This window comes from Diuraphis noxia, unplaced genomic scaffold (genome assembly GCF_037042655.1).
Source record: "Diuraphis noxia isolate RWA-SAM2 unplaced genomic scaffold, SU_Dnox_SAM2 contig0004, whole genome shotgun sequence".
In the NCBI taxonomy this organism is placed as follows: domain Eukaryota; kingdom Metazoa; phylum Arthropoda; class Insecta; order Hemiptera; family Aphididae; genus Diuraphis; species Diuraphis noxia.
In genome coordinates, this window is record NW_028301714.1 from 37351220 (window position 1) to 37378710 (window position 27491).

A 27491-nucleotide genomic window follows, 5' to 3' on the forward strand; every position below is an offset into this window, starting at 1 on the left:
ATAATATAATATTATACTGTTATCATGATAAATGATAACATAATATTACCGTTTATCCAAGTAAATAATCTTCGAACAGTAAAATAATAATAAATCAATGCCTACATTTTATGACTTTTTCCTCATTTTAATTTTTATAATTTAAATTAGGAAAATGTTCTTGGGAATAGTAATGCATATTGTATGTATTAGTTTTAACAGGTTTATTAGCCGTCTATGAAATCCATTTAGTTCTATAACAACACAAACTTATCCTATTCTAACCTAACCTAATTTTGGTAAAAACGTTGAATTGTAATTTAATCTGCCCGTTGAGATTAGATGACGTGTTGACTTATATTATAATACTGAAAATGTAAGAATAATTATGGGTGGTAAGTTATCCACGTATAATAGTCTACAAAATATTATATCATCAACTACCTACCATAACATTATAAAATAACCATATGCATGTGTGACTATCGTCGCAACGACCCGGCCGTCAGATACTCAGATGTAATAGTGGCCGCACATAAGTGCAGGTCTAAATCGTAAATAACCGTTTTCCATTTTTTTTTTTTTTTTCATCATCCTGTATATTTATACCACGCATTAACCAAACGGATCGTTCATTCCGCAACGGCGTCGCGCGTCTGGATATTTTGGAAACGGATCAATGACATCATAACATTATTATCATTATAATATACGCACGCGTGCCTCAGCCATCATCCCGCGGTGACTAGAAATGTCCGGGACATCTCACTCGCGGCCATTACGGGCAAACGGTTGCCTAGAAATCATTTGCCAACGACGCATTTACATAAATGTTATAACGTTACACATGCATTATTTTATATACACGCGACATATAATCTTCTGTGGTGTATACGTGATACCCCTCGGCCATCATCGTGGAACTCGGTCGGGGTCGCGACTTCACGTGACACTAACATTATTTATAAGTGCCCGAGATGAGTCCACCGCGGTCGGCGATCTGAAACGAAATCTGAGTTTTATTTTTGTAGCACAATTATACACGCATGTCTTGCAGATTTAACGCGACCAAACGCCTTCGGAGTTAAATAGGTACACGGGGGACGGGGGTGCTTGATCGACAAACCGTTAGTGGCCGACGAAGGGCTGAGACGGCAAATGATTGTTGTTATAATAGTTGTTGTTTTTTTTTTTTTTTTGCTAAGTGCTCCGGATTCATAGTTCATTGCATCGAAACACATTTTTATCGTGACATCATTGCAGAGAATTCGATAGATAAATAATTTTCAATCTCGATGAATGGCGAAAAAAATAATAATATGTCTAAATTTAATAATCCATCGCATCCCAAATAGTACACTGCAGTACACACAATATTATAATATCATACTGTCTTTGATTAATGAATTTAATTTAAAATTAAAAACTCGCTGGATTTGACGAATTATTAGTATTTGTAATGTAATGTAACTGATACCTATTTATAGCTTCATATTTTATGTTTTATTGAGTATCTTATAAAATATTTCGAAACCAAAAAAAAAAATAAAATAAATATTGACGTGTTACCTATCGATGCAATTGTATGGTATAAAATACATAGTAACTATATGATTCTAAAATGAGGGGAGGTTAGGATATCGTGATTATAATAATGCGCAATACGCAATTTATACTGTAGATATTCTAAAAAGAAACAATTCCATTATGATAGGTCTCGACTTGTGAGTTGAGTTTGACGAGTTACCGACAGTTATACGTCATTTGTAACCTGTCAGATGTTTGTGTTTTGTTTTTGATAATAAAATGTACCTATAAATGTTTTTATGCTGTTTTTATTTAGTAAAACTATGGCTTTGCATGCATTTTTGATTTGAGATAGGTACCTATATAAGTATACCTACTCATAGAAATTAGTTATACCTATTATTATTTTAAAGGTGCCCAATACTATGTTATTTGCAGGTACCTGTACAATCATTGTGCTTAATAATATATAATAGTTATGATATATATATATCAATATCGTTAAATATATTTACTTCGGTGTGATAACATTTTTTTATGTGCGACGAAAACCAAGTTAATATTATATAACCAGGCTAGGTGTGGGTACTTATTACAAAATACCTGACCTGACCTGCAATATAATATTATGGCCATACAAGTATTTATATATATATATATATATATATATATATATATATATACTTGTATACTTGTATATATATTGACATGTCAAAAATTCCAACCCCGATTATTATTATTGGCGTTTTAAGGGTGCGAGGAAAGCGGTGGGGGATCGACGAGGTTCTCACGATGAACTGATATTCTAAGCTGAAGATTGAAAGGAAAGTTAGTACCTATTTATATGTCTGTGTTTATAGGTATGCATTTATACAACAGACCTAAATCATGTTCTCATTATCTATATACCGCGGTATAACAATCCTATACGTAGGCAGGTAATATGTATTATGTTATATATAGACCGAGATTTATCGGGTTGCCGACCAATGGAAACACAATTCATTATATTATTGTTACTATCGCGTGCATTGTGGTGGACGCGTCATCCGCGGCGTACTCCAAGTCGGAATACTTGAAAGTTCCGGTGGAAGGGTGAGTGGGGGAAGAAAAAAACTATATTATTAATTACTGAATTCGTCACACCCTTTGTGCGCTCCCCGATACGGCTGCAGCGTATCTACACAGGGTAACGCACTATATAATATAATATTATACATATAGAATGTATATCCTGATACCGTGCAGTGTACCTACATTATTTAATTACGTTTTTATTTTATTTAATTAACGACAACGCGTTGGATCTTTTTTTCATTTCCTCGACTGCCAGCCATACACACATGCACACATAATATACGCGCACTCACATGACCACTGAGAGAATAATAATAATTATTTTTATTATTGTACGTCGCGCAGGCATACATAAAGGTACATTATATATTATATATTATTATAATGTGCTTTTTTTTTTTTTTGACGCCCTTGCCGCGAAGAACATACCGATGAGGACGTCACACCCGACTTAGATTGAAAAAAAAAAAACATTTTCTTTAAAAACTAAATATAATAATCTCGCGGGACCTTGTCGAGTGTAAGATACGTTTGTAACATATAATATTATTATACCAACCACTCTACTCTTATAATACATAATATATATATATATGCGTGTGTGTGTGTGTGTGTGTGTCTGTCTGGCGTTTAACGTGCGCCGCGCGCATTGTGCACACATAATTACGCCGACAGACGGACAGACAGACATTGTGCGGTGTGTGTTATCGGTTCTGATGAAATCGCCGTGATAAATTTGAAGTCTTTACTCTTTACTGCACAAGCCGGTCGTGCAAGACCGGCCAGCCCTCCGCATGCGGTTGGCAATGCCAATCCTTTACGACAAAATGGCCGACGTCGGACTTGGGTATGTCTTGTAGCGACCCGACAAGGGACGACGACAACGACAATACATGATAATATAATAATACGATATAGGTCGTAAACTCTGGTATCCACCGCCGCGGCCGCCGTCTTCACGGTGGTTTTGGTGTTTTCTGCAGATCTCCCACATCGCATATACTGAAACACAAGAAAAACAACCTGCGTCCTACGCTATGCGTTTTGTATAATATTTTATTTGACATGATATTCGGGTACGAGTGTTCCTTCAAATATCAAACATTTGTGCAGTACATATAATGAACGAAATGCGACAAATGTAAATTATACATATTATAATATAAACCACTTTGTCTGCAGGAATAATAAAAAAACATTAACTGTATTGAAATAGACACATATAAAATTTACATCTATTTACTATAGTAAAAATATATTGTATTTTCTTCGCGCACAATAGCGTAAACGTTTTATCGCACATTAAAATAAAAACTATTACACGATTAAGTTGTGCAATTTTGTTTTTATAGAATTCCGGTTGTTAAAACATCGTAATACACTCGTTAACGATTCTCGCCAATGATTGAATATGCATCGATTTTCATTGTTATCCGATAAACATCAAAGATCGCTGAAAATAAAATAACGAATTGTGTATATTATGTTCACAATTTTAGTATTGCTATCTACTTAAATAACCAGGCGTTTATGTCACATTCGGAAACAGTTTTACAATTCGTTTTTCCTCAAATAACCTTATTTAAAAATAAAAATAAAATTGAATAAAATATGTTCGTACTTGTTCAAATTAAGTTGTAACGATATTGTAATATATAAATCAACATAAATTATTTTTTACGATCATTTTGATATTATTCACCTTGTAGAAAATATTGTGTCCACTCTTTAAACACATTACGGCCGGATAGCACAGAGAGGTACCTATATCATGTTTTGTAAAATATATTATTATAAATGTTTAAAATGCTAATCAAATAAATGACATATATAAAAAACCTATTAGGTTTTTATTATACGTTAACTTAACATATAGGTAATACATACTACAGAGGAACTCGAGGGCACCAACGAGTCGCGGACGTTTCGTTTTCCCGCGGGTGCTTCTCTATCTTCTAGTGCTATGTATAGGTATACTACCTATACCTATACCAAATACTTGCTTTGGTGAGTCGCCGAATCACAGTAATCATGTAATATTAAATGTTTAATATATTCAGTAATCAATTTTAAATATTTTATGATAGTTAACATAACATGCAAACTATAAACGATATCGTATTTTATAATAATTGCATGGAAGTTGTTTGCTGCAGTACGGGTTACTTTAAACACTGACCACCGCTCACAGAAATCCTCTGCAGCAGAGTAGTTATCCCCAAAAATCATCTTATTGCAGATAATGAAAAATAAACTCAACAAATAATTCCGGAATACAATTTGAAATTAAAAACATTTAAAATCTATTTTATAGGTATGGTTTATTACATGATAAAATAACATAATATGATGATGACATTTATGTGATTCGCAGGCATCACGTAGGCATCACGTCGATCGGTTAAATTATCACTTATCAGCAATAACTATTATAATTAATATTTAATATTTGTTTATGAAATTGTATTTTGCGTTTTGTTTAGTATTTCTTTGTTTAGGTTATTTAATCGTACAAATGCATACATAATAAAATAGTATAAACGATGGTGAATTTTTATTTAATTTCTGTGAATAATGATTATCTATTTAAAAGTAATACATTTTATTGGAAATTTACCGTCCAATCGAAATAAGCATGATTCGTGTGAAAAGTACGTCAAAATTTAGAAAATATGTCATCATACCGTGTTTTTTTTTTATCATGGAATATTATAGTGTTAACATTTTTAACTTGGGGATACGATGTTAAAGCTTACGCCTTCTTAGCATCACCTCTCCGTCAAGTTAAACCTATTTATCTATAATATCATATACCTATATATCGTATATTATCAGGCATCGGTCACTTATTTTCTGGATTACCGGTGGTGGTATTGTTGACAGTGGTGGTAAGGTTAGCAGGGCATGGCTTCAACATTCCTGTTCCTTTACACAATCCATTTAAAAGAGAGTTTTATAATTCGAATTTTAATCATAAAGGTCATTCATACGTTCCTAATAAATGTTGAAGATTTAAATTTAAAAACCATTATACACACTAATCACTCGCACTCAGGACTGCGTGCACAGGGGGATATTGTTTTACCGAGCGAACGCTCATAATATTTATGTCGATAATCACCACGTCGCATAAGGATGTGACGAAAACCACGCCTGGAGTGGTATTTTATAAGTACTGTAAAGGGATGTGGATATTAAATATATATTGGATACGCGATGGACAGTGGCGGTGGGAAGAAGGTAAGAGACAGAGAGTGAGAGAAAAAGAGTGAAAAGGTAAACGGCAATCTTCATTTATACTGCAGTAATATAATATAATAATACCACCTACCTGTGCATACTGATGCATGTGCACCGCGACGTCTTCATATCTCATCGTCGCGTTTAATCTCTTTGTGTGTTTCTTGTGTCATTCGGGTGAACCGTAAAGTACACGACTATATAATTAAACAAACACAAGTATATTAGTAGTAGCAGTAATAATAATAATAATAATATTATAATCTCCCCGAATCCATCTGTTATCTGTCCACATATTACGTATAGGGCTCGTTTTATGATCATTATTGTATGACCCGTGTTATTATCGTATTCCTATATTAGCCATTAGGGTACGGTGTATAGTTTCTGTGTCTGTGTTATAATATTACTATTTTATCTGTGTCTGACGATCATCATCCGTATTATATGTACATTGTACACAGTATTATTATAGGTATTATATGATGTGGTGAGTATAATATCATGCGTCGCTGTGTCATAGTGGTGCTGTAAAATGGGGATGGGGCTATAAGGAAGTTCATCAAAGTCGAAATCAAATTTTTGTTAATTTATGTAAATATGAATTGTGATTGTTATTTATAGAAGACCTACTTAAATTTATGAGCGACTTGTACAATATGTTTTTATTGAAATCTAGCTATGAAATTCCGTAGTTTAACACACATATTTATGTATTGTATTACCTAATCAACAGGTCCAATCTAATGTTTTTTACTCTTCTAGGAGAGTTATATTCATAATTCATAAATTTTTTTTTTCCTATATTGCGATATTAATCCAAATCACTTTTGTTCAAATTAATACAAAGTAAATTTTTTTAAATGCTTATTCACAAGCCAATAATGCTTTTAGTATTTTTAGAACAGAAAATATACGTTCAGACATAGCTGCAGTCGGTAGAAATTAAAACAGACAGAGAGTAACATTTTATTTGTATTTTACAAATCTTTCGAACAATGTTTAAGCAACAATTAAGTGGTACTCGTTTCGTAATACCCCACTCACAGATTAAGCACATTGAGCACAAGGTTTATAATAATATCTTAGGTGTTGATCTGGTTGATCATTAATATTATAATTACTATCTCTGAACAGTGATATCTGCCATTTGCTCTTTAAGTGTCCTTAACAGTTACCAAAATACATTTAATTGGTCAATTATCGTCCCATTTCTTCCAAGGTGCTTCAATCCACTTCAACACTCGAATTATTTTTTGCGTAAAAACCATGTTATAAATATTATGGTGGGCATAAATCACCGACATTCTCCACCACATACGTCTGCATCGTTCGTGCATGAACGTGTGTGTGTGTGTGTGTTATGATCATTGTTATTGAAGCCAAACACTCAATATAATATTTACTATATTATGATATTTATTGTCTTCGAATCCTAAACGGCTTATTTTTTTTTCCTACGTGGGATGATGGGAGTTGGGGATTACTATTAACAATAATATCGACTGCACTCACCACAGCCGAGAATCTCGCGGAAATAGCGACGAGTTTTCCAATATTTTCCCCTTGCAGCCGTTTTCTAGGTTATCGACGTTTGCGTTTTTTTTCTCCTCCGTCCGCGCATTCAAAACGAGATTAACGGGCGGCCCAGTGCTATTACGTGTGTGCGCACCAGCCGCAAGGTCAAGCTGCCGTTATAGTTGTATGGTAGTGACCAGTCGGCCGCGCGTTTAGGTGTCCCGCAGCGGTGCACATGTGCGGCTGCTGAGACTATCGCGCTCGCATTTCAAACAGCAATAATAATAATAATAATAATAATAACAACAACAACACTAATGATAATACTATATAGTTGATAAACTGCGCGTTTACAAAGTGCGAGTCAAGTATACGGGTTTTCCGGTTGTGCTCGTCGTCGTTATGGGCCATAGATACTGCTGCAGCACAGGTCCGTTTCGTCCCGGTAAATTATTGTTTTTTTTTTTTTATTCGGATTATTGATGATGAGAAAGAGAGAGAGAGAGAGAGAGAGGGCTGAGAAAGCCGAAAGGAGTATGTCGACGAATTTGGCCCCGGGGTCTCCGGAGAATCGCACAAATACTTTTCGACGAATCGGATCTCGGCCCATATGTCAGGAGTGTCAAACACTTTTGACGTGGCCTGTAAATATACTATTATTAATAGTAACTCCCTATAGCTACGATTGTAATATGAATAAAATATTATAATTTATACGAAAACAGTCATCGTTATTCATTGATTTAATATTAAAATATACTAGACCTACTCGTAACTAGTATTTATAATCAACGATAATATGAATACAATGTATATGAGTAGGTAATTATGATAATAATATTAATATCTGATTGTAACATCGCGCACCTTCACGAGAACCATAACACTTGTGTTATAACGTGTTTATATCATTATGGTGTCCGTTTTGTTCAATTTCCACTCACATAATATGCATTTTAAAATTTTGGTTTTATCGTGGACTGGCTTAAGATTTAAAAAAAAAACGGAAACAGAGCGTCTGTAGAACGTATTTATCGTGGCTGACCTCGGGAGTTAATTGAAAGTGTTGTTTATTATTTAACCCACTCGTTGAATCTTAACGTGAAGTGCGGTAAACACGAAAAAATGCCAAAATCGCCCGGACACACTAAAATATGTCAATTTGGGTACGGCCCAAAGAACATAAGTCGTATAATGCTCGTAGGTTTGAGAGAATAAAGTATATGGGCATTGGACAGTCGTGGGTTACAGAGTGTAGTGGTCGAGTTGTATTTTTATTTTTTATTTTTTATGTTAAACAAGCTCGTCGAGGGGTGAACGACAGGAAGTTGACACACCAGCACTTCCGAAACCAACTGAAAGGTTCGTGAGCTGCTAGGGTATTTATGTGCACGCACCCCTTCTCCTGCACCGTTCGCGTACGTATTCGATGAACTCACAGTGTAATCGATTTTTTTTCTTTCCTATATTTAATAAAAAATTGTTTCTTTCGTTTGTTATATCAAAATATGGTACAAAAACAAATTGGATTACTTTAATAATTTTGCATAAAAAATACCGGAATAAAATGTACATTCTTAAAAATATTTTCATCGATATAAAACTAAACCAAACATAATAATCAACATATTTCTGAACTAAAAATGTTTGTCAAAAACTAATTAACTTAAACGTATTAAGTATAAGAGAAAAACAATATTTTACGATCTAACGCCAATAGTATGAAATATTTAAATATATATAAAATACACAATGGCTCGGACCGTCTGGGTGTCATGCAATATTATACAACCTATATTGATTTTAACATTTATTTATGATAAATAAATGTATAATGGATGAGGTAGGTAAATCTTGTATGAATATGAATCGTTGTAAATGATGGTAAATTATAACAGCTTACAAAAATTTAACAATTCTCAATTTTCACAAATTATAAAAAAGAAAAAAAACATTTATGTCGCTTAACATGATATATTTAATTGCTAAATTTATTCATTTTTTAGCATTTTTTAAAATAAAATCAACGAAAGATAACACTATTATATTATGATGACCATGCATCCAGTTTTATACAGGATTTTCTTTTATCTTAGCTTTGTGTTCTGTTGTCCTGACGAACTGCTTTCAGGACGCTTTTTGTCCTATTTTTAAGTCTATTTTAATTATTCCGTATTTTGTTTTATCTATAAATGTACCTATACATATTTGTGAGTAGTATATGTTTGTAAGTTTTTTGCAACATCTTAATACTATAATATTAATTTAAAAACATCATAATGGAATATACTGTTTTATTTTTTTAAATATGGTCACAGTACGGCATTAATATATTTTTTTCTACAAAAATTTGAAACTATCACAGTTTCTTTGTGAAATTTGGTAGTAGTTGCCGAACACGTCAGCATCATATCTTCGATACATGATAAATTGTGCGCGACGTGTTTCCGCACCACTCAATAATTTAATATGCATTTATATTAATCGTGTGCACGCAAGTCGGTTGTCGATACATAATGATATTATGTACTGACCAGTGGCAAATAATCATTTCACATGTCTCTATACATTTCCCATACACATTTTGCATTATAATATTATACATTTTAAAGTACATACATAAAATGCATGCGTAAAAAACGCACTCGAATTGTGTATAAATTGTATATGTATATATATTGTATGTCCACCGCAATTTACAGTTTTCTCGTTTAATTATTGTAGAAAAACAGAAAACCATGCACCACTCCGTACGATACTATGAGCAAGTCGATTATGGCCATTTTATAGGTCTTATAATTTTCAAACCTCAATAACAGTAACGTATATATAATTTCCGTGATAGTGTTTATTTACTATAGTATATAATATAGTCATAGATCTGGTACATAATGGTATTACCACATTGTGAATAAGTCATGTTCTTATACGTTTGTGCGGTTCCCATATGGCGTCTAGCTCTAGCTGCTTGGTATTTGGCAACGGCGACGGTTTCATTATGATTATTTTTGATGGCGTTTCGATTACAAATTACTAGTTTAAACGAAATGGTGTCCGTGTGAAAGTCGCGGTGTTTTCGTATTCTTTCGACGAATCAACTGACTGACACCCGATTATTCGGTCAACGGCGCATGTGGACGCGTCGATTTCGTCCAAATCACGTGCAACTGATTTAATCACAAATTTAATGCTGAATACATTTTTTATATATATAATAATATATATATATATATATATATATATAGACGTGATGATGTTCAACCATTTTTGATTATTTTGATATCGGTTTTCATTCGTCCAAATGATTTTGTGATATAATAATATTTTGTTCGTGACAATATTGTTTATCCCGGAATCCGGATATTTACCAGTATATAAAACGAAGTCGCTAATAACTTATATTACCATAATAATATTTGTGATGCATAATGTGTGAATATAATAATATAAGAAACGCTATTCAGTCGTAAAAAACTTAATACGAAAAACGTGGATAAAAATCTTAGATTATTATTTGTTTTTTATGCGCGTAATAATCATATTGTGCGCTCTGACTGCACGAGCCCAAATGTTAAGTATTACAAATAAATTTCGTTTAATATATCAACGGTATACGCGTCGTTTACGATGCCGTTCACTCGGGTAAAACACTTATGGTTCGTATTTGGTTGTGACGGCGGCATCGAACCGAAAGAATTTTTTTTAGAAAATAAATATGGGTAAATACTCTATGTAGATATCACACCGCCGCCGTCATTAAAAACATTAAATTATAGCATGTCCCATATACCATCCCGCCGTGATAATATTATATTATATCTGTGATTCCGTAACACATAAATAAATTTAAATGCACATTTTCAAAAGTTATTTGAAGAGAATTCCAATTTAATGGCATATAAACGTCTTATCCACTACCTACTGCTGAAAAAATGCCATTTGTAGATATATGCCCCCATTTTTTCCAAAGATAATTGAGAATGATACCAAGGTACATATTATACTGTATAAATTAATATTTAAAAATTCGTGACTTCAATAGAGCAGCGTTTTCAGTCATATAGCTCGTTTCAAATTTAAACATTATATAACCATCACATAATTTGACAAAGTTCTATTTTTCTTTCGCACATATTAATTTATTATACACAATTTTTTAAGAAAAAATTAATTACCCTAATGCTGACGCTTTAATTTTAAATATTTTATAAATTTATACAGATATTCAGGTCAAATAGTGTTGCAGTGATTCTCTTTCTGCGGAAATTACGTCGTCAATCATATAAATATGTGGAAGTTTATATAGTAGTGAAAAAATTGAACACACTTTGGTTTCATTCATCGATTGTGTTATACGATTATCTATCAACTTACATAATATAAATACATATTATATACTTACCAACATCCGTGTGACGGTGGCAAACACATATCATAATTGTATCCAATAAATGCAATATGATTGTGTCTATATACTATCTAAATTGTAAGGAGACTGATAAGGGTCAGCGTGTTTACAATTATCTTTTGAAATAAACACTGTGATATTTATGTTTTATATTCTCTGGGCTCTGAACTAATTTTTAACTTAAAATTTGCATTTCCTAAAACGGCTATGAATGAAAAAAATGAAAAAATAGAAATATACATTACACGAGCATTAAAAGCATTAAAAGTTTGAATAAATATATTATGACCATATGATAGATACATACCTACTATTTTATTTAAGCCTTGAATCGTTGTTCTATCATTTATCGCAAATTCGAAACTCAAAGTCAATGTTTTCTCATAAAAATTAACTATTTTATCCAAAGATGATTATCATAACTAGTAATTACATACAATTCCTGTTATAAGGTGATGTTTAAAATTCACATTATTAATAAATTAATGTAGCTATTATTAAACAATTATTAATTATTAATATCGTATTACACAACGAGTTAATGAATATCGGATATTTTAACAGTAAATAATTACGTCCAAAACATTATTATATAATAATAATACTTAACTAATTAAATAATTAATTGATATTAATTTATTAAGTACTTACAAATTAGTTTTTTCTGGGCCATTAACTGATCTCATTGTTTTAAGAAAGAAATAAATTTATTAAGAAATATACAATAGTTTATAATTATTTATTTTTCATTTGTATACAAGATTGATTCAAATTGCACAATTATTATTCACCTTTTTTTTACGAAATACTCATCGGTATCTGATGCAATTAGTGATGAACGCATATTTTTTATAAAATCTGTGTAATATATATGAAGCGTACATATTGACATGAGAGAAAAATATGCATCTGCCACAAACTTATATCAACAATTATAAAATGTTCATAGGAGTTTAATATTAGATAGTGTATTATATATTATGTATTTATGTCTACGCAATCTCATATAATATTAACCGCATTAAATTACAGTACGATGTATGTATGTGAAAAACGACGGGGAATTTATAAAACACATCGTTATGAGTTTTCAAGTTTTATCAGTTTGATTTTATTAGAGTATAGAGTATAGCATTTCATGGAGTAACACCTTTTAATACTTTAATCCTAACATAATATATATATTATATTATAGTATACACAATAGTATATTATATTATGTGTATTACGCAGTAAGGATCACTGCGGGTGGATCATATTATGTGCAATGTGTACTGGAAAATGAAAATGAAAAATCCATTATTTGAGGTTTTTGCGGATATAGTCCCCGCGGTGAAATCGAGTCTTCGTTATAAAAATGTTATAAAAATATGAAATACTAAGACCTGCCCGATGTCCGACTCGACCACGGCCGATGGTTACTGGTACGGATCACCTCTCCTCCCCCATAAACCCCTCAAGACGTATAATACGGTATACCTACCATTGTAATATATGGGTGTACCGATTATACGATTATACGCACATATTATAGGTTCATACCGGGTTACTGGTTAGACGTTGGGACCAATACACGTTCGCTGATTTTCAGGCGGAGAATCGCAGTTACAACGCACACGCAAACACGCGCCTCAGACGCTGTCGGAATACAAACGAGCGTGCGGACACGATATTATTATTATGTACGATATAATATTACGTTATAATGGAACGCGTGTTTTATTATATCGTCTTCGGATGCGTCGTAGACAAATGACCCTCGGCATGTGTTTTTATATTATTCACCTCTCCTAATGGACCCAACCGGTACGATAACTACGTATTATACATATACCAGTTCCGGAATTATTGTATTTTTTGTTATTTTGTTATTTTATTTTTGTTATTTATATCAGCTCGATTTTAAATCGAGAATTCATGGCGCTTTTAGCTCTCTTTCTCTCTCTCTCTCTCTCAAAAAAAAAATTATATATATAAATATATAAACACACATACACTTACACATTACCTATATTACCTATGCATGGTTATCGTCGTGCCATTAGTACCTATCAGAATATAGTAGTGGCATAGCAGTCGTCGTCGATGCGGTTTCTTCTATAATATGACACGAGTGTTAGTTTTGTTTTATATTTTTATATTTATTTACTTTTTTTTTACTGTTTTTGCCCTCGTACAATCCGACGTCATCGTAACTATACTTGTTAGTCTCGGATCGATCCGGTTTTTTAGTATACGACTACCTGTGTGACATGAAACGCGTGCTGCATTCTTGGGCTAGACGGACACTGCCGAAAAAGTTTGACGCTTACTGGGAGTAGAATAACAATAATGAACAACAAGATATATTATTGTAAAAACTTCCCGAGAACGCGACCGACTTACGAAAATCAGCAGTATTCATTGTGGGCCACGTTCATCTTCTTTCAATACTAAATTAATAATTTAAAAATCTCGTTCCGGTCGAGAATGTATGAAATTACTTTTTTGAAAGCCATCTACGAGGATAAATCGAGCAACTATAGGTGATCAATCCTGATTATATTATTAATGCGCCTTTAATATTTATCCAAAACATAATTGTATTTGTATATTTATTCGTATACCATAAATTATAAATATACCGAGTTTTAACGACCAGTCATATTTTGAGAAATAGTAAAATTATTATAATATAATAAAATAACATGTCATACGCGATATACGTAGTTTAACTATTTGTTAAGAATGTTTTTTACAATATAAAATTGTATTGTTTTGATATACATATGTTTATATATTTGTTATCATTATATTATTATATCAAAATTTTTTTTAGCAGTTTGTCGTTGAATTTAAACTATTTTCACTTCTTGTTGTGATCTTTTTGGGAGTTGCAAATAACAACTTACTCACTATTATCTCCCCAGTCTCTACTGTAGTGATTAAAGACAGAAGAATACTACAGTCGACTATCCTTTAGGAAGGTACTTTACTTAAGGAAATAACTTTTATCTAACACGATAATTTTAAAGTGTTAACTACAGTATACACATACATAACACATTCCATGTATATTTAATAAATATATTGTATAATATACATTTATAATAACATTAATAAATATACAATCTGTGCTACAGGGAACAATAAAATGTAAAATAATTTATTAAGTTATATTTAAATGAAAATCATGAGGAAAGAATCCACCCAGTGACAGTTATAACTTAAAATTTACATTTAAATATTATAATTTAATATATTGTGCCTAAAATACATGAGAGCAAAATTAAAAATGTTATAGACTTTTAGAGTTATAATATGATGACGAAAAATGTATATACGGTGAAAATGTAAACGATGTAAACGGCACTTCCCGTGATGATGGACTCGATTTAGCTAGAGGGGTGGCATACGATTGTAAAATTGAGGTGTAGCAAGGTATCTACATAGAATGATTTTCTTGCTCCACGAAATACTTTGAATTCAATCCCATGATTCTGAGGGGGGGGGGGAGGTTGAGATATTGGGATTTTTTATTCCGTGTCTCCGCAAGAGAAGGGCAAATTATCAGAATGTGTTTATGTTTTAAGTGTTGAGTGCGTGTGTGTTGCAATGAAACCCATTGAAGACCAAGTATGCGTACAGGTGCTGGCTGTTGCGAACGGCTAATAAAAACAACAGATAAAAGGTTATAATTACGTTATTATTGCTAGAACGCGCGCTTAGACCATTACATACGTATACCATATACTTTCTGACATCCCGTTCTGTTATTACTGTTATTACGGCGAAGACGGTCTGGACCAGATAAGGACGTGGCTTTGTGGGAGAGTAAAAAAAAAAAAAATACATACACACTCTACTCACATTTATATGTGTGTATGTAAACTAATAAATAATAAAAGGACTAAATAATTAGAAGGTATGTGCACCGACGTAATAGGAGAATAAAAAAATAAAAAGGACAGTAAATTGTCTGCATGTATATAGAAAAGTGTATCTAAGTGTAATTGATTATTAGCAGTTTGTAAAGCTAAAGTAATCTACGCATTGTTCTCTTTATATTATTTAGGTCGCTAAAGCTAAAGGGTACTAAAAATAATAAATATTGTATTTTTTAAAAGACGTATCTATCGTTATTGTGGTTATTATGAATACGCACTGGATTCCGCCCCCGATTACGTCTCGCCGCACCGTTGAAAAATATTTTTGAAAACCTCAAATTATATGGCTTTATTTTATGGATTCAAGCAGTGGAACCGTTCAAAACTAAAATCGAAACGAGCAATAACGTAGTTAATGGCACTTTAATAAGTATGTATTGAGGAAATAAAAAAAAGGTAATATTATACTATGGTTATTATTAAGTTGTAAGAATAAAAGATTTTTTGGTCAGGTAAATAACACTAGAAATACTCTTACATAGGTACGTTAATATACCTACCTAATAAAATAAAAAAATAAAAATTCGTATGCAATTTTAATTTATTATGATATTCGTTCTTTCTCAGTCAAATTCAAAACCTATATTCGAGTACTCATACTAGTCGTACTTAGCATTCAATGAAGTTAAATGGTATTTATGTTCACAATTTGTACTTGTTACACCAAATTTTGACATTATAATAATATAATATGTATATTATTCGTTATCTTTTTGAGGAATAACTAAAAAATATGTGAGTATACGTCAAAATATGGGTTTGATAAGATGTACCTATCATAGGTTATACCAAGTTATACGTACAGGTATGTACATTCTATTATAATATAACTGTTTTTTTTTTCGTTTTGTCAAACGTCGTCGGGTTGAGTTGATCCGTTTTATTAAAACTTACCCGAAAACGTTACGCACAGACGATGTCTAAAAGTTTCAGTGTCCTCGGTGGTAGGGCGGTGTTGGACCATCAGGAAGTTTGACTTCCGGTGACTGTAGGGGATCGTTTCGATTTATCATTTGTCCTCCCCTCAAAATCGTATTATGAATCCGTATAAAAGTTTCGTTCGCGACAATGGAACGAATTTACTTTTATTTAATTTTTTTTTTTACCCGTAGCATGTATAATACAATATACATACACCGCACTAAATTGACTTTTGGGAATCGATAGAGAAATACGTTAACGAAATGACCAGATTAGCCGGGTACGTCGATATATCGCCGAAACTTTTCGAATTTTTACCCGGAATTACACGTATAAACGTATATATTATATTATGTTTCTATCAATATGTACCGTATATGTCCGTCACACTATTCAATCAAAGGGTCTGTAAGATGTTTGTTTTTATTTATTCCGCTGACAATGTATGCTCTAGATCATTAATCACGACCGTTTTCGTGTTCCGCTCGGCCGACTAAAATATTGCTTTCAACAAAATGAGTGCGTGCAAACGTCGTTGGGATCTTTATACATATTATATATTGTTAACCGTTGCCGAGCAGAAGAAAACGCTTATAAGCTTAGCTGAAATCCCGCGCTGTGTTTATTATTGAACGCGAGTATATCGATTATAATGAATAATTATTTGTTGCGTTATTTATTTTAGTTAACATTTTATATATTATTAATTGGTAATATTGTGTTGGCCAAAATTCCAAATTAGATGAAAAGAAAAAAAACATTAATTTTGAATTTAAATTGTTTGTATTACTTTCTTATTTTATTTAAACAAATGCATTTTTCGCATACAGGTTACTATTACACAAGTAATTACGAAAAATATCAACGCAGCTCGCTATCCATATCCATGGAGCGTTAATTTTCACATTATATTCACAATATCATAGTCTTGCTAAAAATATCCAAATATACGACCTTTGTCCGTGATACTCAATAATTGTTATTTGTTACATTATACTATATTAACCTGCCGTAGACGAATATTGAATAGCGATAACTGAGCATTGCGTTTGTATTTTTGTGGGCATTAATAAATTGCGCCCACGGCTAATGAACAGGTATCTAGTACAAAGAGTATATAGAAAATTGTGTGGTCATATTGAATTGCGTCCTTAATATTAAATCGAGTCCTCCGAAAACTTGAGATTGTGTTCACTGAAATATTCTAAGAATCAAATATTTTTAGACGATAATTTAAAAAAAAAAATCTTAATTAGATGAGATTTTATAACCTTAAAGTCCATCGTTGAATCTCGTCTTTAAAATATATTTTGAGCTTGAAACATAAACCTATAAATTAAGAAAAATGTTTTTTGTTTTTCATTCGACATAGCGTATACTCAATTATTTCGTACTCGTAATAAATTATGTGTTCATGAAATATTCGGCACAATTATTGTGGTAATTTTAAACGAATATAATATACCATACCGAGTCGTTTACGAATATATACTTTATCGTTGAGTATCGCACGCGCTGCCCAAGGTCTAATGAACTTGATTATTAAGATTATTAAGAAACTGGACTCAAGTCAAACATCAAAAAGTAGTCTGGGCTCATTTCAATATTATCCAAATTTTGACCTAATTTTTCGATTTCTAAAATAAATAGTTATAAACGTTTAGTATAATAGTAATACGATATAATGTGTACAAAAATATTTGCTTTTATATAACATAAAATTAGACCTAAAAATTAGTTTTGCTGATAAATACTAAATATATTACGTTTTTCAATATTATTAAATTAAATTACATGAATTTAACTCATTTTTAAGATAAATTAAAAATTGTATTATAAAAAAAAAAAAAAAAAACTGTAGAATAGTGATGGTCATAAATATATGATGTCTTCTACTTCTCTTAGTAATGCTAAATGACTATCATAAAAATAATATTTATTGAAAAACCACTACACTCAATACACAATACATATAAATGTAGCACAACCAGTGAGGGGGTGATTACCCTACGAAAATAGATCCTATAGTTGCACCACTGATACTTAAGCATTTTACTATTATTAACATCTTTCACGCAATAAACATATTTTGCTGTTTAACAGTCTTAGCTTGAATAATTAGTTTCATAAATTGATATCGAAACGTTCATGTTTCAACTATACAAGCATTTTCCTTAGTACCTATACCGTATTTCTACATCTATTTTGATTATTTAATCAATTTAACATATCTTTAGATCAGCTAAAAAATTATGTTTACCAATTTATAAATTGTATTATTAATGTATAAATATTGAATGTCTACACTTTTTGTTGTTGAACATTTGCACTTTTTTCGTTAAGAAATTAAAATTCGAGCAGACATTTAAATCCTGTTTTACATGGTAGATAGAATGGAAATATACAATATGCAATATGGCAAACACTCACCGATTACCGTATAATGGTCATGTCTAATTCACATATATTTAACCGAGTGTTACTATGATATTAATGTTCTATTATTGTTGAAACGATATCAAAATTATTTACAAGATTGGGTGAAAAAGCATCAACGTAATCGAACTCGAGTAATCGAGAGTAATCGACCGAAACGATGGTATGTGTTTTATGTATTATTACAGGTACGCGCGGGTACGGATGATAGGCATACATGATACTCGCCTTATACAAAAAAATATTATAAAAGGGACCTACCTATACCTATTAACCGTATCATTTTCGTCCACGTGGTGTGCGTAACCATGTTCGTGGTATGCTGTTGGTATGCGGTATAGCTGAGTGAGATATATGTATATGTATGTTAAACACACATTACCCCACCCAGTTGGTGCAAAACACTACAACGAATACAATACAATATCATGTAAGCGCGTACGGCGGTACTTTTCAGTAGTTTACCTATCATACAGGCGGGCTTGTTTATGTACATAATATAGTAACACACACACACACACACACATATATATATATATATATATATATTGGGACATTGCAGAGTCGACGGGTAAAAGGCCGCTAAATTTATTATTACATTTCAAAGTAAAAACGTCTCCAAGGGGGTGGTCGGGCGCACCCTGCTTTAGACGAGGAGACCGTCCGTGTACATAATAACACAGGTAACCGGCTAACCTCCTGCGGTGTCCCGACAATTCTTCACCGTCCTAATTGGATTGGTAAAAGTCGGAAAAAATTCCGACGCATCAACTCGTGATGGGAGGCCCCCACCCCCATGAGCGTCGATTTCTGAAATTGGCGAACGCGTGGAGTACCACATGTAATAAAATCATCACTACCCATATACATATATATTATGTAGTCGGTGGTAGACAATAATAATAATGGTCGTTTTTTTCACTATTTATTTAAGTTTTTTTTTCCGTTCTCGTTATTATGATTATCGTGTTGTTTGTTCTTCTCGGATCCAAAAAAAAAAACCTCAAATATATACCTACACGATTGCACCGCGTGTGTGGTGCACCGTATACGACTACGATGATGAGACAAAAGATCCGGGGGGGAGGGGGTACTCATTAATAACGATGTCAGGGTAACATATTTCGCCGGTCCCGTGTTATTATATATATTACCGCACCGGTAGATACCACGCGGGCACGCGGTGGTTATATTATTATCATCATCGTCGTCATCATTATGATTATATATATATAAAGTCATCGGGTTTTTTGACGGCGGCGGCCGGTCGTGGCGGGCGGCAAAAACGAATTAAGTGATAACCCCCGGGATTGGTCGTAACTGGACGCCGCCGCCGATTGTGGACCACCGCCGAAGTAGATGGCCCGGTATATACCTACATACCCCTCCATCCACCCAACCCACCCCTCAACTAAGCCGACACGCCCGCGATGACGACCACACGAACAACAAAGGATGTTCCGTAAAAAAAATTTAAAACACACGAACGTCGGCGGCGTCCTCGTCGTCGTGGGTTTTCGTGTTACGATTGTTTGATAAATGAATTATAATGCGTAAACGTTAAACACACACAAACACACACGCGCGCGCGAGCGCACACACATAATAATATCATATTATATTTATACGTAAATGTGTGTGTGTGTAGAATATTATGCCGTTTTCTCGTTAAGTAACATAATATAAATATAATATATTATGTCGATCGTTTTTATAAGAGGAATTTACATACATATTATTACTACACGACACACGTATTAACATTATACGGTGGGTTTCTTTCGTGATCGGCCCCAGTGGTCAGTATTATATCGACACGAAAACGATTATATTTTCGATTACCGTAAAACAAATATTTGTATTGTATTCAATTATATATACCTTAGTGCCGACCATCGACGAACAGACATTATGAGAACCAGAATCAGTAATAATATTATTTAATTATTAATTTACGAGCATTTTCATAAATATACTCGCGCGAGAGGTTCATAGGTTAATTTACTCGTAGAAGAGATAATGTTATTATTTTGTGTTGCATTAATAATTATTGTGCGACAAATAATTTTTTTCTTTTCCGTACACTTACGCGTTGAGCTTGTGTCTATATGGGAATTTTCGAGGATTTTTTGATATTTCCGTTTTGACGTGAACAAATCGTTTTCATTTTAAATGTCTAAATAATTTAATAGTGCGTATTTGTTGTGTTTTACAAATAGCACGTTAGACTAAGACAATTACAAATTAACATTAAACATACTTATTGGCGGTCTGACGGCATTTAGTTGCCTATAAATCGTAGCGCATTGCATTCAGTACAATAAAATCATTTAATTTAATATATTTTGCTAAAGCAATTAACTATGAGAGTTTTAATTAATAATAAAAATCAAACAGGAATCCTATGATCGATTTCACCTCATACCCGTGGATATTGGTTGGTAAGGAGGAGAAATTTAAAATAAATTAATTCTCCCCATCAAAACTCATTATCATTCGTCAAAGATGCAAACGTCAGATCTTTTTATCACAATAGGAAAATGGTTTTAATTGAAAATGTTATTTATAAACGTCATTGAGATTGGCTTTCGAATTTGAGACTTCTCTATTGACAACTGTGTCTCATTTGTTCCTATTATTACTTATACATATACATATTACATATATATATATATATATATATAATACTGCAGCTGGCCAACAGCCAGTATAGAGAACGTAATAAACAATCATTTTGAAAATGTTTACTCGGTAATGACATTGCTGTGGGCTAATAATGAAATAGAGAATAATAAATTGTGCTTGAAGTAGGTATCTAAGAAAATACCTGTCTAGGAACGGTTTGATTAAATTTATGTTATAGGTAATATAGAGGTGAATTATACAATTATTTATTATATTTATTCATTCAACTGCAGTAGGAAATCAATAACATAGATTTGTATGGATATTAGGTATCTACTTACTATACAAGTCAACATATTATCCTAATATCATATTCATATATGTATTTACTATAATTGGTATTTTTGACTATAAAAGGATTTTTAACGCTTGGATATCGAGTGAAGTGATAAAAGTTTTATGAATTGAGCAATAAATACTATAAATAAATTATATGATGTTCTCGGTCGCATACAAGCACTGAATAATACGTAGGTACATTATTATAATACCTACTCAGAATTATGTGCATATGGCAATATAATATTATATTTTGCTGATCTACGTAAACCGAGTTGTCGATAATTATATTTTTAGTTTGAGCGATAAACAGGTGCAGTTTCACTGTTATAAAAAAAAAGCTTACCGTTCACTTCGTAAAAGTTATCATATTACCATAAGCCTGAGACGTGGTTGTAATACGGTAGCTAGATCAACTATGGTGAGATCGATTAATTTATTCATTCGTATGCAGGTTTATTCTTATGTTGAAGTGACTTAACGATAATATTTTACATAAAATACGACATCAACTATCGTCACGATTTAAGTCTGTTTAAGGGCCATTATTCATTTATATACTAGAACCCAATAGAACGCGACCAATATTATTATTATTTTTATTTATATATATATATTATTTTTTAATATTATTATTATGCACACAAATCCTTTTGACTGAAAATTATATGTTATACAACACATACAAGTTTCATCGATATTATATTATATTATGCTCGATATAAATAATTAAATAATAATAATATAATACGTGATCTGGTCTGGCCCTCGATATAAGTTATCCTTGTCCTCGGTTTCTACTAATATATTTCCGGTAAATCAATATTTGAAAAGAATATCATCGAGAGTCGTCTCAAAATGTAGACTTCACTAATAATGCTCTATAGATTAATAATATATTTTAATCAGACACTTCATGTATTGTAAAAAAGTGAAATAATATTTAACGCCCGAATCAAGTAGATACACAATGCGTCATGTATATCGCAACGTACCTCGTCGATAATGAATATTGTAAGGACTAATCATACAATTTAATAAACTATTTATTTATTACGCGCACAATGCACATTATATTTGCATGAACAATTTTCTTCTATCTGTAGATTTATAATATAAAATTATTTCTTTAAACACATCTGTCACCACCTTCAAAAGTGACGCGAAAAGTTTATATTATTCGATGTTCAAAGTTCACAAGGGTGAATTTCTATCTCCTTTTGATCCATGATCGCATTTGCCAAGTATTATCAATGATATATAAACAGAGTGATTCACCAAGCATGTTGATCATAATTTTATCCCTAAGCATCAAACTCACACAAATCTAGATTTATGAATTTGTAAACAATAATTTACTAAAAAGCCAAATTTTCAAATTTTATGGAATTTAAACGGGACATAATATCTTTAATACCGTGGTAGACACATTATTTCCAGTTTTATTTTACTGTTTATTTTTATATGTAAAATATATAATATAATAATTTTTTTCTTTTTAATTTTTCTTGTTTCTATCAATATAAATATGGCCTCATTGAACATGCTTACGTGATGGGAACTCATCAAGCTTATTAACAAATGTTTATTTCAATTAAATTTGCTTATATTACATTTAAAATGATAATAAATTATAAAAATTATATTAAAACTAAATTATAGGATATTAGTTAATATGAGTAATTAAAAACTAAAATGATTGTAGTATTTTCATTAAATTCAAATTTTGTCGCACTCTTGCATTAATCATTTATTTAAGTATATATATCTTATAAAATTCTGTAATTTTTCATTTCGAATTTCTATTATTATACATTAAATATAAGCACTTATTATATGCATTGAGGATAAATTATTATAGGTTCAAAATATATGGAGACTATGCCACTTATATAATATTCATTATTCGTATTCATCATTGTAGATAGGTATTGTACTTAATTATTTCAAAAAATTTGAAAATCAGAACTGTAATAATTATAAACGTACATTTAAAGAGAAAAATGGGGTTGAGCACGTGCTCAATAAATCGTTATACATTATTATACTATCGTACACACGTATATACGCATACGATGAGTTGTAAATTGAATTGACCGCGATCCGGCGGCGGCGTCGGCGACGGCGGTGGGCGAATCGCTGAACAACGACGACGATGGTGATGATGATGAAGAGGAAGAGGAGGAAAAAATACCGAAAACCACGTCCGTTCAGTAGGTACGCATAAACAACGGCGGACGTCAATCCGCGAGAGTGGAAAAAAATCTCTGTTCGCAGATTATTGGGGCGGACGTATACACTGAACAGAGGCCCGCGGACCGGTGCCAGGAAATTTATTACGACGAATCCGTTTCGGGTTCACAGCGATCATCGAGCCACGAATATATTGTGTATATGTATCATGGGTGTATCACTGTTACGCTGTTATCAGTGGCGTATATATATATATATATATATACATTATGCGACATAAATTTATTACGCCCGTGCCGGAGCGCCAACTATTATTGGATTTAAGGGCGCCGACGTTGCGCCAGTCGCATCGTTGTTCCATTATAAACTTTCGATTGTTGTTCGAAAAAAACAGCGCAATGCAAGTATATTATACTATACATCCACTGTATTGCACCTATACATCATGTGCGTACTTAGGTAAGCTTAGTTTTTGAATTTCATCAAGCCACCACTTGGACAATAAATTCAATCCGCCGATGATAGAGTTTTGCATCGTCCAGAAAATGTGTGACAAAACTACATATTGCATCTATTCTGATTGATTGACAATACAATGTTATAATATAATAATACATCGACAATATTCAAGTACGACATCATCATTGTCGTTCATATTTTTAACATGTCATAACTTTACCCCTTAATATATTTCCAGCTAGTATTTAAGTCGACTTTTATTATAATTTGTACGTTGTCACCTATATCATAGAGATTATGTAATTTTAAACCTTATAAATATCACCTAATGGTCATTGTTCGATTTTTGTTTCGGACTTGAAATCGATAAAAAAAAGTGTAAATAAAAAATCGACCAAGTACAATGTACCCTTGCTACTTTGCAGGCTATACTTAATAATGTTGTCTTTATAAGAATACATTCAATTTCGCACTTCTTATTGCTGTGTGTTTGACATATTGTTTTAATCATGTTCTCGTAGATAATTAATATTAAGTTGAAACTCATTAAAATGTTAACTAGAAACACAACATACATTCTTGAAGTAGATACCGATTACATGATGCAATTGATAACATTATAATTTATGGAAGCAGAAATCTTGATATATACATATGTTTATGGATACTTATATCGCGGCTTATGCTTTTATTTGTTGGTATACACTTCAATATATATTATAATATGTGTATGAGTATGAAAACAATAAGTAACAGTAAATACTACATCTTACTAAGATTGTAATATTCAAAGATAATTTTCCCAATTTTTTTTATTATTTCTTAAATGTAAATATCTCTATTATCTATATATACTTCAGTTTGAAAACCTACAGTGATTGAAGATTTTTTTTATATTTTGCTTTTTGTGTGTGCTTTTTTGTATTGTAAAATTAAGAAATTTCTGTTGTTTATGGTGTCCAGCATTTTTTATTTATTGCATTATTTTGCTTATAACTTTTTGAATATTAATTGAATGTAATTATTTATTTATCTTTTTTTTAAATATTTTCGTTTTTTCGTTTTTTCTTTTGATACTTTCATTTTGTTTTTCTTATAATTTTCCATATACCATAGTTATGGTTTTATTTCACTTAAACATAATATATCTATGTATTATTGTGATCCATAATGTAATTTAACCACCAAAAAAGTTTTGGAAAAGGAGAGACTAACATAGATGACATCGCATGATGGTAATCAAATCATTAGTACGACACTGATTTATGCAATATACAATATTATAATACCTACCTACACGTTTTATGCAGAAAAAAATAATCAGTAGGAATATATGTTTGATAATCTTATCTGGTCGTGTCTATTAAAGTGATCATATATTATAATCATATAATAAATACATCGCGTCAAACACGAAAATATTACCGTAAATCTCACTTAATAAGATTCGCACGTGTAATTGGCCAGACAGCGTCTGAAGCCAGACGGAGGCTGTGCAGGTGACATACAACGAGGTTATGTAAATAATTTACCTCGAAACGTACACTATCATATATATTATTATACGTGGTATGTACATGGAGATCAGAAATTCACGTTGGATTCGTAAAATAATACACTCGCGAAAGAAACGTCATTATAATGTCGTACATATTATTGCAGTATAGTGATTATTATGATATGTGTTAGAAATGTATTACATAACATACACACAATAATAATATATTAAATTTATCTAAACGTGTAAACAGAAATAATGGATAAAATGATCACTTTTTATAATACTCTCATCCATAAAATAAATGGTGTTTGTAATTATATAATGATACATCGATGTACCTATATGTTAAAATAATATGGCTACGTGCGTAATATTCGTTGTTTTGTGACAAGAATATTTCTGATCATCCACCACTGACGCCCAGACGTATATTATTTTAATGGCATACCTATACTCACGTAATATACTGTAATATATTTGGAAATACTAACTAAGTAATATTTTTATGTTTCTTGTTGCAGGTTATGCCGAAAGCTGTGTCAACGAAGGTGAAATAGTAAACGTGCTCACCATCAAAAATATGATGTGTTATACATGCATGTGCAAAGTGAGTACCTAATATCATATTATTATGTTTATATATGTATTTTTTTTTATCAAGAATTTCTAATAATATTTAATATTATTACAATACACATACCTATCTATATAATATATAATACCAATGTGGACAATATAGGTACCATTGAAATATATGGCATTAGGTGACGTAGTTATAATTTTCTGCACGGGAATATCCGTATGATAATAATTCAACAGCGATATTAATAATAATAACGGAGCTAGCGCGGTGAAAGTTCCATTTCTCAAAACTGGGTTACACTACCTTGCCCAAAGCACTATGTGCAGATAACCCGTCTGGAATCCACCGGCGTCACCACTGCTTCCACTGCCGTTTTACCCACTCGGTCACCCAAGTCGTTCGTATTACCTATAGTCGTGTTATAATAAACGTACACACGTGCACATATTATAATATAGGTTAGGCTATTATAGGTATCTGTTGATTATAATTGCACTTTGAATTTGATCTGTCCACGTGGTTTAATACTGGCATATAGGTATCTGGCAGAGTCCGTGTGATAATATACCTATAATAAACATAATATGGTACATCGTGTGAATATACAATTTTTCATAACGTGCTATAATCATTACATTAAAATACTAAATATTTGTAGCCGATAACCTTGAATTAAAGTTATGGTTTCGGAGAACCTATATGTACGATAAGTGTCTCTAAATCCTCATTTCATGTTACATTGTTAAATGAAGTTTACAC

At 31.9% G+C, this 27491-nt stretch overlaps 1 protein-coding gene across 1 annotated transcript in view; it reads left to right on the forward strand.

Annotated features, from left to right (window-relative positions):
- Positions 1-27491, forward strand: part of cv-2 (crosveinless 2-secreting protein) — a 70360-nt gene that overhangs the window by 22094 nt on the left and 20775 nt on the right. The window contains exon 3 of the mRNA XM_089225478.1: positions 26671-26756. Within this exon, the coding sequence (XP_089081604.1) occupies positions 26671-26756 (86 nt within the window). The remainder of the gene's footprint in view (positions 1-26670; positions 26757-27491) is intronic.